At 41.3% G+C, this 12,980-nt stretch overlaps 1 protein-coding gene across 1 annotated transcript in view; it reads right to left on the bottom strand.

Moving 5' to 3' along the window:
- LOC110505531 (latent-transforming growth factor beta-binding protein 2) overlaps nucleotides 1-10,974 on the bottom strand; it is a 162,842-nt gene extending 151,868 nt beyond the window's left edge. The window contains exons 1-2 of the mRNA XM_036962678.2: nucleotides 9,881-10,974; nucleotides 4,733-4,806 (exon numbers count right to left, since the gene is read on the bottom strand). Coding sequence (XP_036818573.2) covers nucleotides 4,733-4,806; nucleotides 9,881-10,344 — 538 coding nt within the window. The 5' untranslated portion in view covers nucleotides 10,345-10,974. The remainder of the gene's footprint in view (nucleotides 1-4,732; nucleotides 4,807-9,880) is intronic.
- Nucleotides 10,975-12,980: the final 2,006 nt, after the last annotated feature.

The following is a 12,980-nucleotide window of genomic DNA, read 5'->3' on the forward strand; positions in this document are numbered from 1 at the left end:
TAATTGTCATTACAAATAAAAATAAAAAATCATCCGATTAATTGAACGTCGGTATCAGCTTTTTTTGGTCCTCCAATAATCGGTATTGGTATCGGCGTTGAAAAATCATAATCGGTCGACCTCTAGTCAAAATCAAAAGTAACCGTATCTGGTGTGGCCACCAGCTGCATTAAGTACTGCAATGCATCCCCTCCTCATGGACTGCACCAGGTTTGCCAGTTCTTGCTGTGAGATGTTACCCCACTCTTCCACCAAGGCACCTGCAAGTTCCCGGACATTTCTGGGGGGAATGACCCAAGCCTTCACCCTCCGATCAAACAGGTCCCAGTGTAACACAAATTTCTTCAGCGATAAACGCGAATCCGACCATCACCTCTGGTGAGACAAAACCGCGACTCGTCAATGAAGAGCACTTTTTGCCAGTCCTGTATGGTCCAGCGACGGTGGGTTTGTGCCCATAGGCGACGTTGTTGCCGGTGATGTCTGGTGAGGACCTGCCTTACAACAGACCTACAAGAACTCAGTCCAGCCTCTCTCTGCCTATTGCGGACAATCTGAGCACTGATGGAGGGATTGTGCGTTCCTGGTGTAACTCAGGCAGTTGTTGTTGCCATCCTGTACCTGTCAAACAGGTGTGATGTTCGGATGTACAGATCCTGTGCAGGTGTTGTTACACATGGTCTGCCACAGCGAGGATGATCAACTGTCCGTCCAGTCTCCCTGTAGCGCTGTCTTATGTGTCTCACAGTACGGACATTGCAATTTATTGCCCTGGCCACATCTGCAGTCCTCATGCCTCCTTGCAGCATGCCTAAGGCATGTTCACGCAGGTGAGCAGGGACCCTAGGCATCTTTCTTAGTCAGTAGAAAGGCCTCTTTAGTGTCCATAGTTTTCATAACTGTGACCTTAATTGCCTACCGTCTGTAAGCTGTTAGTGTCTTAACGAACGTTCCACAGGTGCATGTTCATTAATTGTTTAAGGTTCATTTAACAAGCATGGGAAACAGTGTTAAAACCCTTTACAATGAAGATCTATTTTTACGAATTATCTTTGAAAGAAAAGAGTCCTGAAAAAGGGACGTTTCTTTTCTTGCTCAGTTTATAAATATATGTAAAAAAAGATATATGTATTTAACGCCTTATTTTTTACAGTCTCCATACATACAGTGCCTTGCGAAAGTATTCGGCCCCCTTGAACTTTGCGACCTTTTGCCATATTTCAGGCTTCAAACATAAAGATATAAAACTGTATTTTTTTGTGAAGAATCAACAACAAGTGGGACACAATCATGAAGTGGAACGACATTTATTGGATATTTCAAACTTTTAACAAATCAAAAACTGAAAAATTGGGCGTGCAAAATTATTCAGCCCCCTTAAGTTAATACTTTGTAGCGCCACCTTTTGCTGCGATTACAGCTGTAAGTCGCTTGGGGTATGTCTCTATCAGTTTTGCACATCGAGAGACTGACATTTTTTCCCATTCCTCCTTGCAAAACAGCTCGAGCTCAGTGAGGTTGGATGGAGAGCATTTGTGAACAGCAGTTTTCAGTTCTTTCCACAGATTCTCGATTGGATTCAGGTCTGGACTTTGACTTGGCCATTCTAACACCTGGATATGTTTATTTTTGAACCATTCCATTGTAGATTTTGCTTTATGTTTTGGATCATTGTCTTGTTGGAAGACAAATCTCCGTCCCAGTCTCAGGTCTTTTGCAGACTCCATCAGGTTTTCTTCCAGAATGGTCCTGTATTTGGCTCCATCCATCTTCCCATCAATTTTAACCATCTTCCCTGTCCCTGCTGAAGAAAAGCAGGCCCAAACCATGATGCTGCCACCACCATGTTTGACAGTGGGGATGGTGTGTTCAGCTGTGTTGCTTTTACGCCAAACATAACGTTTTGCATTGTTGCCAAAAAGTTCAATGTTGGTTTCATCTGACCAGAGCACCTTCTTCCACATGTTTGGTGTGTCTCCCAGGTGGCTTGTGGCAAACTTTAAACTACACTTTTTATGGATATCTTTAAGAAATGGCTTTCTTCTTGCCACTCTTCCATAAAGGCCAGATTTGTGCAATATACAACTGATTGTTGTCCTATGGACAGAGTCTCCCACCTCAGCTGTAGATCTCTGCAGTTCATCCAGAGTGATCATGGGCCTCTTGGCTGCATCTCTGATCAGTCTTCTCCTTGTATGAGCTGAAAGTTTAGAGGGACGGCCAGGTCTTGGTAGATTTGCAGTGGTCTCATACTCCTTCCATTTCAATATTATCGCTTGCACAGTGCTCCTTGGGATGTTTAAAGCTTGGGAAATATTTTAGTATCCAAATCCGGCTTTAAACTTCTTCACAACAGTATCTCGGACCTGCCTGGTGTGTTCCTTGTTCTTCATGATGCTCTCTGCGCTTTTAACGGACCTCTGAGACTATCACAGTGCAGGTGCATTTATATGGAGACTTGATTATACACAGGTGGATTGTATTTATCATCATTAGTCATTTAGGTCAACATTGGATCATTCAGAGATCCTCACTGAACTTCTGGAGAGAGTTTGCTCCACTGAAAGTAAAGGGGCTGAATAATTTTGCACGCCCAATTTTTCAGTTTTTGATTTGTTAAAAAAGTTTGAAATATCCAATAAATGTCATTCCACTTCATGATTGTGTCCCACTTGTTGTTGATTCTTCACAAAAAAATACAGTTTTATATCTTTATGTTTGAAGCCTGAAATATGGCAAAAGGTCGCACAGTTCAAGGGGGCCAAATACTTTCGCAAGGCACTGTACATACATAATTTTAAAAAACGGGGACCTGGGGACCTTCAGACGAGTCTTGTGAGGACTGTGGGCATCCTAGAGCAAAACACCTGACATATGTGTGTTTGTGAGAGTCTCATTTTTTTGTGTGTAGCCCAAACTGTTCGGACGCTACAGACAGAAGTTGGCAAATCGGCTGTGCCGTCTTCCGACGAGTCCCAAGACGCTCGTAGAGCAAAATGGAGAACACCATCGTGTTCGTGAGAGTCTCATATTTTTATAGAGGGTCATAATAGTTTGTAAGCTAAACTGTTCGGATGCTACAGACGATTTTGTGAGAAGACCGATTTTCAGGACAAACACCGCTCTAGCTCTGTCCCCTTTCACCGCAGACACGAAATGCGATATCGGCGGATGTGGTGGATTGAGATGTATCTAATGAAAAAAAAACATATCTCTGGCTTAAACTGACAGATTTAAGCCAGAGGTAATGATGCAAATTACATTTCCACGGTGCCACGGAAATCGACTCTAGTTTTTGAGCGCTTGAAATGAGGTCTGTTTGAATAGATTTAAAAGAACAGCTTAGTATGTGTATAAAAACATGGCATGCTAGCACCATCCTGGTGGCGCAGTGGACTAATTCCATAGATAGACAACAGAAGATTATATACGAATCACACTGACGCCGTGTCACAAAAAATAAATGTGTTCACGTGATTAATTCCTAAGGGAATGAATTACCATGTGTCCTATCTGTGCTTGGAGTGTTTTTTTTATGTAAAAAAAACAAGCTAGTAGTGTTATTAAAAGTCTTATTGAAACGTTCAATTAAAGTTTTAAGGAAGTTATCAAAAACCTCAAAATAACTTGTAATTTCCGTTCTCAGTGCATTAATAAAACCTCCCAGGAAAACTTTCAAAGAACCAGAGTAAAACATTATCAGAACCTCCCTTCAACCGATAAATAAACATTCCCAGACAGGCGTAATTTTCACTTCTGTTCTCAGCACGTTTAAAAAGCTTTTAGTTTAACCGGTCAGGAAACGTATGGCTTCGTTCCCAGAACCAATGGGAAACCAAAAACGTATGTTCCCAAAACTTTGAAGGAACAAAAGTGCTAGCTGGGTGGTTACTAGGTCATAATTCTCTCTTAAAAGGAGAGATTGTTTAAGGCGCCTGCCCCCCACTAGAAAACATACAGAACACTTCACAACCCACAGAACAGTAAAAAGGCCAAAAAAACTTTCCAAATGTCAAGAATGTTACAATGGTAACACTTGTAAGCTATTAAGATTCTGCAAAAATTGTGCTTTAAAAAGTGCCCAATTATTCACTCACCCCCAGTATCTGCCATTGAGTTTTTAATTATATGGTAGTTAAGATATCCTATATTGCTGTGGTCAAATAAAGAAAGTGCAGTTACACCCATAATTAAGGGCTTGTGTCAAACAGAGCGAGCCAAGTGCTAAGCACTGGTCAGTTCCATGTTAGGATTTTATATGAAAGAGCATGCTAATCTACATTAATAACATGACCATGGAGGTAATAATGACACACCGGAACACTTCCTATAGGGCAGGGGTAGGCAACAAGATTCAGCCGCGGGACGGTTTTTGTAGGAGCGAATGGCCAAATTGACCCACACCTAAGCCCAAAAAGAGATTGTTTAAATTTTGAAAGCAATCATTTCATAATTTCATTGAGACACGATCATATCTATTTTGTTTTATTTGTGGGAATATTTGGGAACAGATTTCCTACATTTTACAGTCATTTTCTTAAACAAAAACAAAAATTATATATATATTTTTGATTTCAAACTTTGGGGGGCCAAAGTTGCCGACCCCTGCTATTGGGTAAGACAATATGCTTAAACTATTGAGAAGGACGGTTAAGAGACAGTCATGCCAAAGGATAGAGATGATCATTGATCATTGTTTACCTAAGGCATATGGTCAAAGATGAATACTTACGCTTTATACAGCGGTTGGTGCCAGAAGCCACAGCCCATCCAGAGCAGCACTGGTGACCTCCACATACATTAGGCCTGCAGAGAAAGAGAGGGAGAGAAATGGGATATGTAATACTGTATGGGGATATGTAATACTCAGCCTCCAGTATCTATGCTGCAATAGTATATGTGCCAGGGGGCTAGGGTCTGTCCTATCTGGTGAAATTCTTCTGTCTTATTTGGTGGCCTATGTGAACTTAAGTATGCTCGCTCTAATTCTCCCATCGCTCTCTCTCTCTCGGAGGACCTGAACCCTAGGACCATCTGGCCTGATGACTCCTGGCTGTCTCCAGCCCACCCTGTTGTGCTGCTGCTCCAGTTTCAACTGTTCTGCCTGCGGCTATGGAACCCTGACCTGTTTACCAGACGGACGTGCAACCTTGTCCCGCACCTGCTGTTTTCAACTAACTAACTGAATCTCTCTCTCTCTCTCTCTCACCTGCGGTCTCAACCTCTGAATGCTCGGCTATGAAAAGCCAACTGAAATGTACTCCTGAGGTGCTGACCTTTTGCACCCTCAACAACCACTGTGAATATTATCTGACCCTGTTGGTCATTTATGAATGTTTCAATATGTTGAAGAACGATATGGCCTTAATGGTAGTGTACTCTCATAATCTTCACCCGGCCCAGCCAGAAGAGGACTGGACACCCCTCAGAGTCTGGTTCCTCTCTAGGTTCCTGCCTTTCTAGGGAATTTTTCCTAGCCACAGTGCTTCTACATCTGCATTGCTTGCTGTTTTGGGGTTTTAGGTTGGGTTTCTGTATAAGCACTTTGTGACATCTGCTGATGTAAAAAAGGCTTTATAAATACATTTTATTTGATTTGTACGTAATAAATGGACTGGCATGTACAAAGTACAGTACCCCACAATTCATAAGGGGAATAATGTTTTGAGTGTTCATGGTCTCAAACCTTAACATTTCTATCTGAGATTTAATTCTGACCCCATTATAGTCTCATATCCCTTAATGTGGTTGGCCTATTGAAGGAGCACCTTAGAGATTCAGAAATAATTGCATTTTATTCAATAACATTTGCAGGCAAATCATGAAACTCTATCTGTGAGTGTAGAGCCACACACCCCTCTCTCTCTGTGCTGCATGGAGTCCAGAGGGAAAACAAATAGGCTAGTGGTTATCTGAGCCTGGGAGGGAACAGGAGAAACACATGAAAAGCACCCTTTGCTCACATAAATCTCCAGGAAAATGAAAGATGACAAGTTTCAAACTATAATAACTAGATTCTTTACATATTTTACTCTGCAAGAACAGCGCTGGCCAATTTGAACTGCGAGATGCATGAAAAGGCACCACACCACAAGAGCAACTCCAGGGCAAATTCAAACCACAAACAAGAGTTCTGGCATAAATTGACTTGCCATCTTCTTTCCACGAGATATTAATGGCAATGAGTTGAGTGAATGTATGTATGGCTTATGCAGATACAGTACGATATCTGTTCTGGGTCAGGAGATGACTAGTAAACTGTTAAAGGGTAAACACAGGGTGACAGTAGTACGGTCTGCCTTCTGTCAACACCACCTGGTCAGTCAACTGGGGTGTATTCACTAGGAACCAGATCCAAACGGAAGGAAACGGAATGAAATGGGGAGGGACCTACCAGAATTTGTCTAATAGAAACTCTTGTTTCCGTTGCAAAACGGTTAAGACTAACGATTACATCCGTTTTTTTTTTTTGTGGTTTGAGAGTTCTTTAGATGGATAGATTACTCTCTATGTAGAAAAACACTGGATGGAGACCATTGACTCTTTTGCAGATTTAGGATGTGTTCCTATTGTTAGACGTTGCTGATGCATGACAGATCTTACAATGCCTGGATAGGTATTTTAAGAATCAGTTAACCACATCTGCTATAGCAATTTGTCAGTCCATGACACAGTCCATGACGTGCCACGCAACCATTGGTTGTTGCGTCGCTTTGCCTTAGCTGTGAAATGCTAAGGCAAACTGACCATATTCACAACCATGCATCAACTCCTGAACTCTTCTGACAACTAACAAACATCTGACCAATCAGACTAGAGCAAAGTAGTTAGTAGGTAGTTAATCAATTACCTTTACAATTGCAAACAGCTGATTCACCATATTTTAACTATCCAACAGTGACTTAGAAAACAATAATATCTCCCAGAAATTATGAATATGAACCGTACAAAATAGACCAGCAGGTCTGTGGGGAAGTTGATGCCTATAGGTATCATTCCTGATAGCATCATGAAGAGTACAGTAGCATGGTAAAAGTATTCAAGTTCTACATAACAAAACCTTTCATAAAAGCTCTATAAACATCAATGATGTCATATTTGCACTCATAATGACCCATTTTATGCAGCCAGGTTGAGCAATTTTCCGAGCAAGTTGGAGCAGTCCTGGGTCTTCCTGACAGACTGAGCTCAAGAGGGCATGACAGGTACGCCGTGTGGAACTCCCTATCCCAGAGGGCTAACCAGAAATCAGGGAGTGAGTAAGGAGACAGTGGGAATTCCGAGAGGAAATGTGTCATGCAAGCACACGCTCTCTAACGACAAGCAGATAATTCATTTCAAGCTAATGAAAGAGAAAGAGGTGAAAAATCGTGAATTACACAAGGTTAATTAATGCCTCTGAAGATTTATGGCACCTTTACTGTTACGATCCCTTAAAGGGGCAGGTATTTCCACTCAATACGGTTTAAATAATACTGTGAAATTGTGAAAATTATGATAATGCCCTTTTAGTGTTTGAGCGATTTGAAAAGATGGTGGGATGGAGTTTTGGCCTGCCTGGCAACATCACTAGGCAGTATAAGTTAATAGACCAATGACAAAGTTTCAAACCTATCTGCCAATAACAACTAGTTTTCAGGTTACATATCCTCCCATTAGGGTCCTCCAATTAGGTCCCTCACTCAGACCACTCCCAGACAGTCCCATCAAAATTCTTGTTTGAGAAAATGTTTTTTGCTAATGTTTATTTTTGACCATTTTAATTGAAACAATCACAGTAAGGTACTTAATTGTTACACAGAAATTATTTGATATTGAGATAAAAACAGCTGCATTGGACCTTTAACCCCTACAAGTCTAAGCCGAGCTGACAAGGTAAAAATCTGTCGTTCAGGGGCAGAATAAGGCTGAACCCACTGTTCCACAGTAGACCGTCATTGTAAGTAAGAATTTGTTCTTAACTGACTTGCCTAGTTAAAAAAAAAAAAAAAAACATTTAAAAAAAGATGTGGAAGGCGACATAGGCGGATGCCGTGGATTGAGACGCAGCCCATACAAAAAACAGATGTCATTCATAAACAGACTGATTTTCATGGGGATTTGGTATTATGTTAATTAGATTGACGCACATACCCTATTCAATCAAACTAGTAACTAGGTTCCTGGATATATATATATTTTTTAATAACACTTATTCTGTGCAGTGAGAAAGCATGTTTAAATCCACATGGGTTGGATTATATTTTTATTCACATTGTTTTGTAACATAGGCTTGTTGAGTCCATGAATCCAAATGTGCATTCTTAATGCACAAGAAGTAAGATGTTTCTGGTTACCGTGCAAGTTTGATGGAATCTAGCCCATTGTGTTGTGTGGATGTGGGGGCGCCACATGAACTGCTTTCTACAGCAACTCAGCAACAGTAATAAAGACATTGGTGCTGAACACACTGATACACTAATATCTCCAAATCTCCTATGGGAACCATTATATTAGGTTGACTTTTCTGGAACCAAGTGACACAAGCCTACCAGTGCAAGATATTAAAAGGAGAACGGTGGTTGAAATCAGGGCACTCAGACTATCATCCCAGATCTTTCCCTACTCACCTCCTCCTAACCTTAACTGTCAGACATTACACAGAGTGTGCTAGGCATTCCTCACCTTATTCAGCAGAGTAAGGTTTGTGAGTACACCTTTCATCCCCCAACATGTGTTTCTCCAATTAGAAGGGATCCTCACACTGTTCATAAAGTGTCCCTCAGAAACTGACCATATAAATAACCTGATTCCCATAGGGTCGTGTGCCATGCATGTGTACCATGCGTTGTCCTATGAAACAAACAGGGTTGGCTGCATGAGGGTTCATTTACTAAAAAGAATCAGCTTTTAATGGAAACAACTGATGGTTCTGTTTTGAGTAAAAAGAAAGAGAAAGAACTCCAGGTATTTGCAGCACTGAGAAAAAGCCTCCAGGAAAACAGGTGTTTCTAATCACTAAGTGAATTTGCAAATGTGGGCAAGGGCTTTTGTAGAACCACTACATGGCCATGGGCAGCATGTGTATTCACACAACACACACACACATACCTAGGAGTAGTCTGAGGACATGGTAACTGTACTGCTTTCAAAGTTTTCTTAAGATGAAATGATAGCTCTGGTAGTGCTCTTTCAATAAACTGCTCTGCATAAACTGGTGACAAAAACGTGGTTTAACACTTGTCGTTAATGAACAACTTCCTAGTCCAGAGAAACATGTTGTGTTCACTGTTCTGATATGAATAAAGGGTTTAACCTCTACCAATATAGTTCAAGTCCTGCCATGACCCCACATGACAAATTATCATTCCATTCAGAGAAATGTCACTGAGGAATTCAGTGTCAGACTGAATAGAGGAGAGGTCCGACTTTCACTTCAGACACACTGGAGCCATGGGATGGAATTATTTAATTCATTCATTAGGCATTATAGCAATATAGCCAATGTTTTGCATCCTGTGTGAGATATAGGGGAAAATAAGAGCAACAAAACATCTGTAGCAGATAGAGGGCACACAACTGCATAGGCTACTGTTGAAAGTCATTCACCCTATAATACAATCATTATTGTGTAGCAGACAAATAGCAAGTGTATCAACTAAGCAAATGTTTCACTGTAGTAGGCTAGTGTTCATTCATGACACGACACAATAGCAACAACACAAATCACAAACAACAAAGATGATAATAAATAATGTAACCTCACAACCCCTGGAGGAGAAACAGCAGGATTTATGTAAAAAAAAATAAAAAAAACATGTTTAATTTGTAGACAAACTCAAAAGTACTCCTGCGGGCAGTACATATTTGTTCAACAAAAAAAACAAGCGCTGTGTCTTACCCTGCAAGGCGCCTGGTATGCGTTGAGCTGGGTTTGTTGCTCTGTCTGGAACTGATTCGGGGTCTTTGCTGTGATGAGTGATGGGTGCCGAGCTGTGTCGCGGCCCTACGCGCAGCATCTCGTGGGACCGTGGCATCATCCGCCCGGAGGGAAGCTTCCGTACTGGGAGCTGGAACTGGTTTAATTGCCGTCGCGTACCTGTTATCTCGTTGAGATGATGAGCTCACCGGAGCCCGGCGACCGGAGTGCGAGACATTATGAGAGAAGTTGAGCAAGCTTTCTCTGGATGGTATGTCGGGGACAGCGTCCTTAGCTCCCACTGCGGAGTGACCTTGGCTCCTCGCTAGCTCCCGGAGCTGCTCCCACATCTCCTGTCTACCACCTGTTGAGTCCTTCTGGCAGTCACACATTCGTACTAGTGCAATGGTTAGAACCACTAAAAGTGCAATCCATAAACGGTCCATATTTGTGTCAAAAATGGAATTGCTGCTACGTGTAGGCTGGTCACTCAAGATTCAGTTGTGTCGATAGCCACAAGCAATATCGAGTGGTTGAATGGAGGCGAACAGAAAGTTTCAGCAATACTGTATCTTTTCCCAAGCATGCAAAATGCTTTGATGTCTCTTCATAATGTCCAGGTAAGCATTACGCAGGATGGATTCAAAATCTTAAACCAATTCACAGCTTTCGCATATTCTCCTAAAATTGAAAATGTAAAGCTTACCTATAGGTTACTTACAGAAACAGGTTTATGTCAGATACGTTTTAATCCATTTGAGTTCATGTTAAGAGCGCGCTCAGGCAGCAATGGGATTTTGTCTGAAGCCGCAGTCCTACTAGAAGTGAAAGTTCTAGAGTATGAATGGTGCTCCGATGGATATGACCACCTCCTTGAATCTGAAGTCACCGGGAATTTGTGGAGGCTTTTCATGCGTTTTACAAGTAGAAAACTCCCCCTTAGTGGTCGTATTGATGCCTACGCTCAGCCCCCCCAGTCCAAGCCGCCAAGCTACAGTACGAGATCATACACAAACTAAACCTGCGCTCCTCTTTGCTGCGGTTGCATAAACGCACATGTAGCGCACAATGTGGATACTTGCAGGATAGTATTAAAAATGCAAATCAAGTAAATGTTAGATTGAGTATGCTAGGTAAGGTCAACTTGTCATATAATATAGCACATTGATAAACGTGATTGAGTAATTAGTAGGCTCGTAATTGAACATTGACATAACAATATGATGTTTATGTCACACAACATGGGGGACATGGGAAGTGCACACACGGTTAAAGCTACATTTGAGTTCTTGGAAAACTATAGAAGTTATATAACAAATCCCATTCATCTTCCCCTCTCTTCCATGCTGCATCATCAGTTTCCCTGGACTGCCTGGAAACAACACATTTCTTTTCTCCCATAAGATCTTAAACAACCCAAAGAGAGTTGGCTGCCTTGTCCCATTCAACCCACAATGATACACTTCAGCTTGGTTCACATTGGCAGTTTGAAGTTACTCAAATCCAATGTTTTTGCATATACAATTCAAATCTGTTCTGCAGTCTGAAAAGCCAAAAAGCACATGGAATCAGCTTGATTTGAAGTCAGATAAAAATCTGATTCCTGGCCATGCGACTTGTGTCGGAATGGTAAAGTCTTGTTTATTTACCCCCAAGTGGTTTTTAGACTGCTATTTGGCATATTTTGTTGCTTGCTAGCTACTCTGTTGACAGTTTGACATGAACATGACACGGTAGCTAACTAGCTTGCTGATTGGCGAATTAGTGAATGTGCTAGAAAGCTCAACAGCTACCTTGCTAGCTAGTTGACTGCGGTTGCTAGATAAAAATGAACTCATTGTGAAAGTTGGATCATCTTATCCTCTGAGGATTTAAAAAGGTTGTTACACTATGATTTTGAACATTCAAAGCAACTGGGAAACATCCATGGCAGGCATTGTTGTCACCTTAGCCTTTGATGGGAAGCAGGAGCACCACCACCAATCAGCCTACACCACTGTGCCCTCACCCATCATTACTATGACAACTAGCGTCTGATTGTCAGTAATTGTCAGCAATTGACTGTCTGAACACACAATTCCGATTTGGTCACTTGTAACTTAACATAACTAACTGTTATGACAGTCAGTACTCCAAAACGGATTTGAAAAACAAAACTGATTTGAGCATTAAGACCTGCAGTGTGAATAAGCTTTATTCAATCTGCATTGTAGAAGTTTAGCTTTACAGCATGATTTAAATTTAAAGGCAATGTTATTGCTTTAGCGACAAAGCTGCAAACTGTAAATGCTGTATGTCTGCTCAATCGGAAATTACCTTAAAATTTCTATCGCAGAATCTGTAACGCTTCAGCACCTGCCTACAATTGTTAAATAACCCATCTGCAACCACCCAAATAAAATAAAATAGTATTTGTCACATGCAAATACAACAGGTTCACCTTACCGTGAAATGCTTACTTACAGGCCCTTAACCAACAGTGCAGTTCAAGAAATAGATTTGGGAAAATATTTACTAAATAAAATCAAGTCGAAATAACAAGTAACACAGTAGAACAATAATGAGGCTATATACAGGGGGCACCGGTACCGAGTGAATGTGCGGGGGTACAGGTTAGTCAAGGTAATTTTACATGTAGGTAGAGGTAATGTGACTATGCATTGATAATAAACAGCGAGTAGCAGCAGTGTAAAAACAAAGGGGGAACGGGGGTGTCAATGTAAATAGTCCGGGTGGCCATTTTATTAATTGTTCAGCATTCTTATAGCTTGGGGGTAGAAGCTGTTAAGGAGCCTTTTGGACCTAGACTTGGCGCTCCGGTACCACTTGCCATGCGGTAGCAGAGAACAGTGTATGACTTGGGTGACTGGAGTCTTTGACACATTTTTGGGCCTTCCTCTGACACCGCCTGGTATATCCATTTGAAGTCGGAAGTTTACATTACTTAGGTTGGAGTCATTAAAACTCGTTTTTCAACCACTCCACAAATTTCTTGTTAACAAACTATAGTTTTTGCAAGTCGGTTAGGACATCTACTTTGTGCATGACACAAGTAATTCTTCCAACAATTGTTTACAGACAG

This window comes from Oncorhynchus mykiss, chromosome 25 (genome assembly GCF_057628025.1).
Source record: "Oncorhynchus mykiss isolate SJ-2025 chromosome 25, ASM5762802v1, whole genome shotgun sequence".
NCBI lineage: Eukaryota > Metazoa > Chordata > Actinopteri > Salmoniformes > Salmonidae > Oncorhynchus > Oncorhynchus mykiss.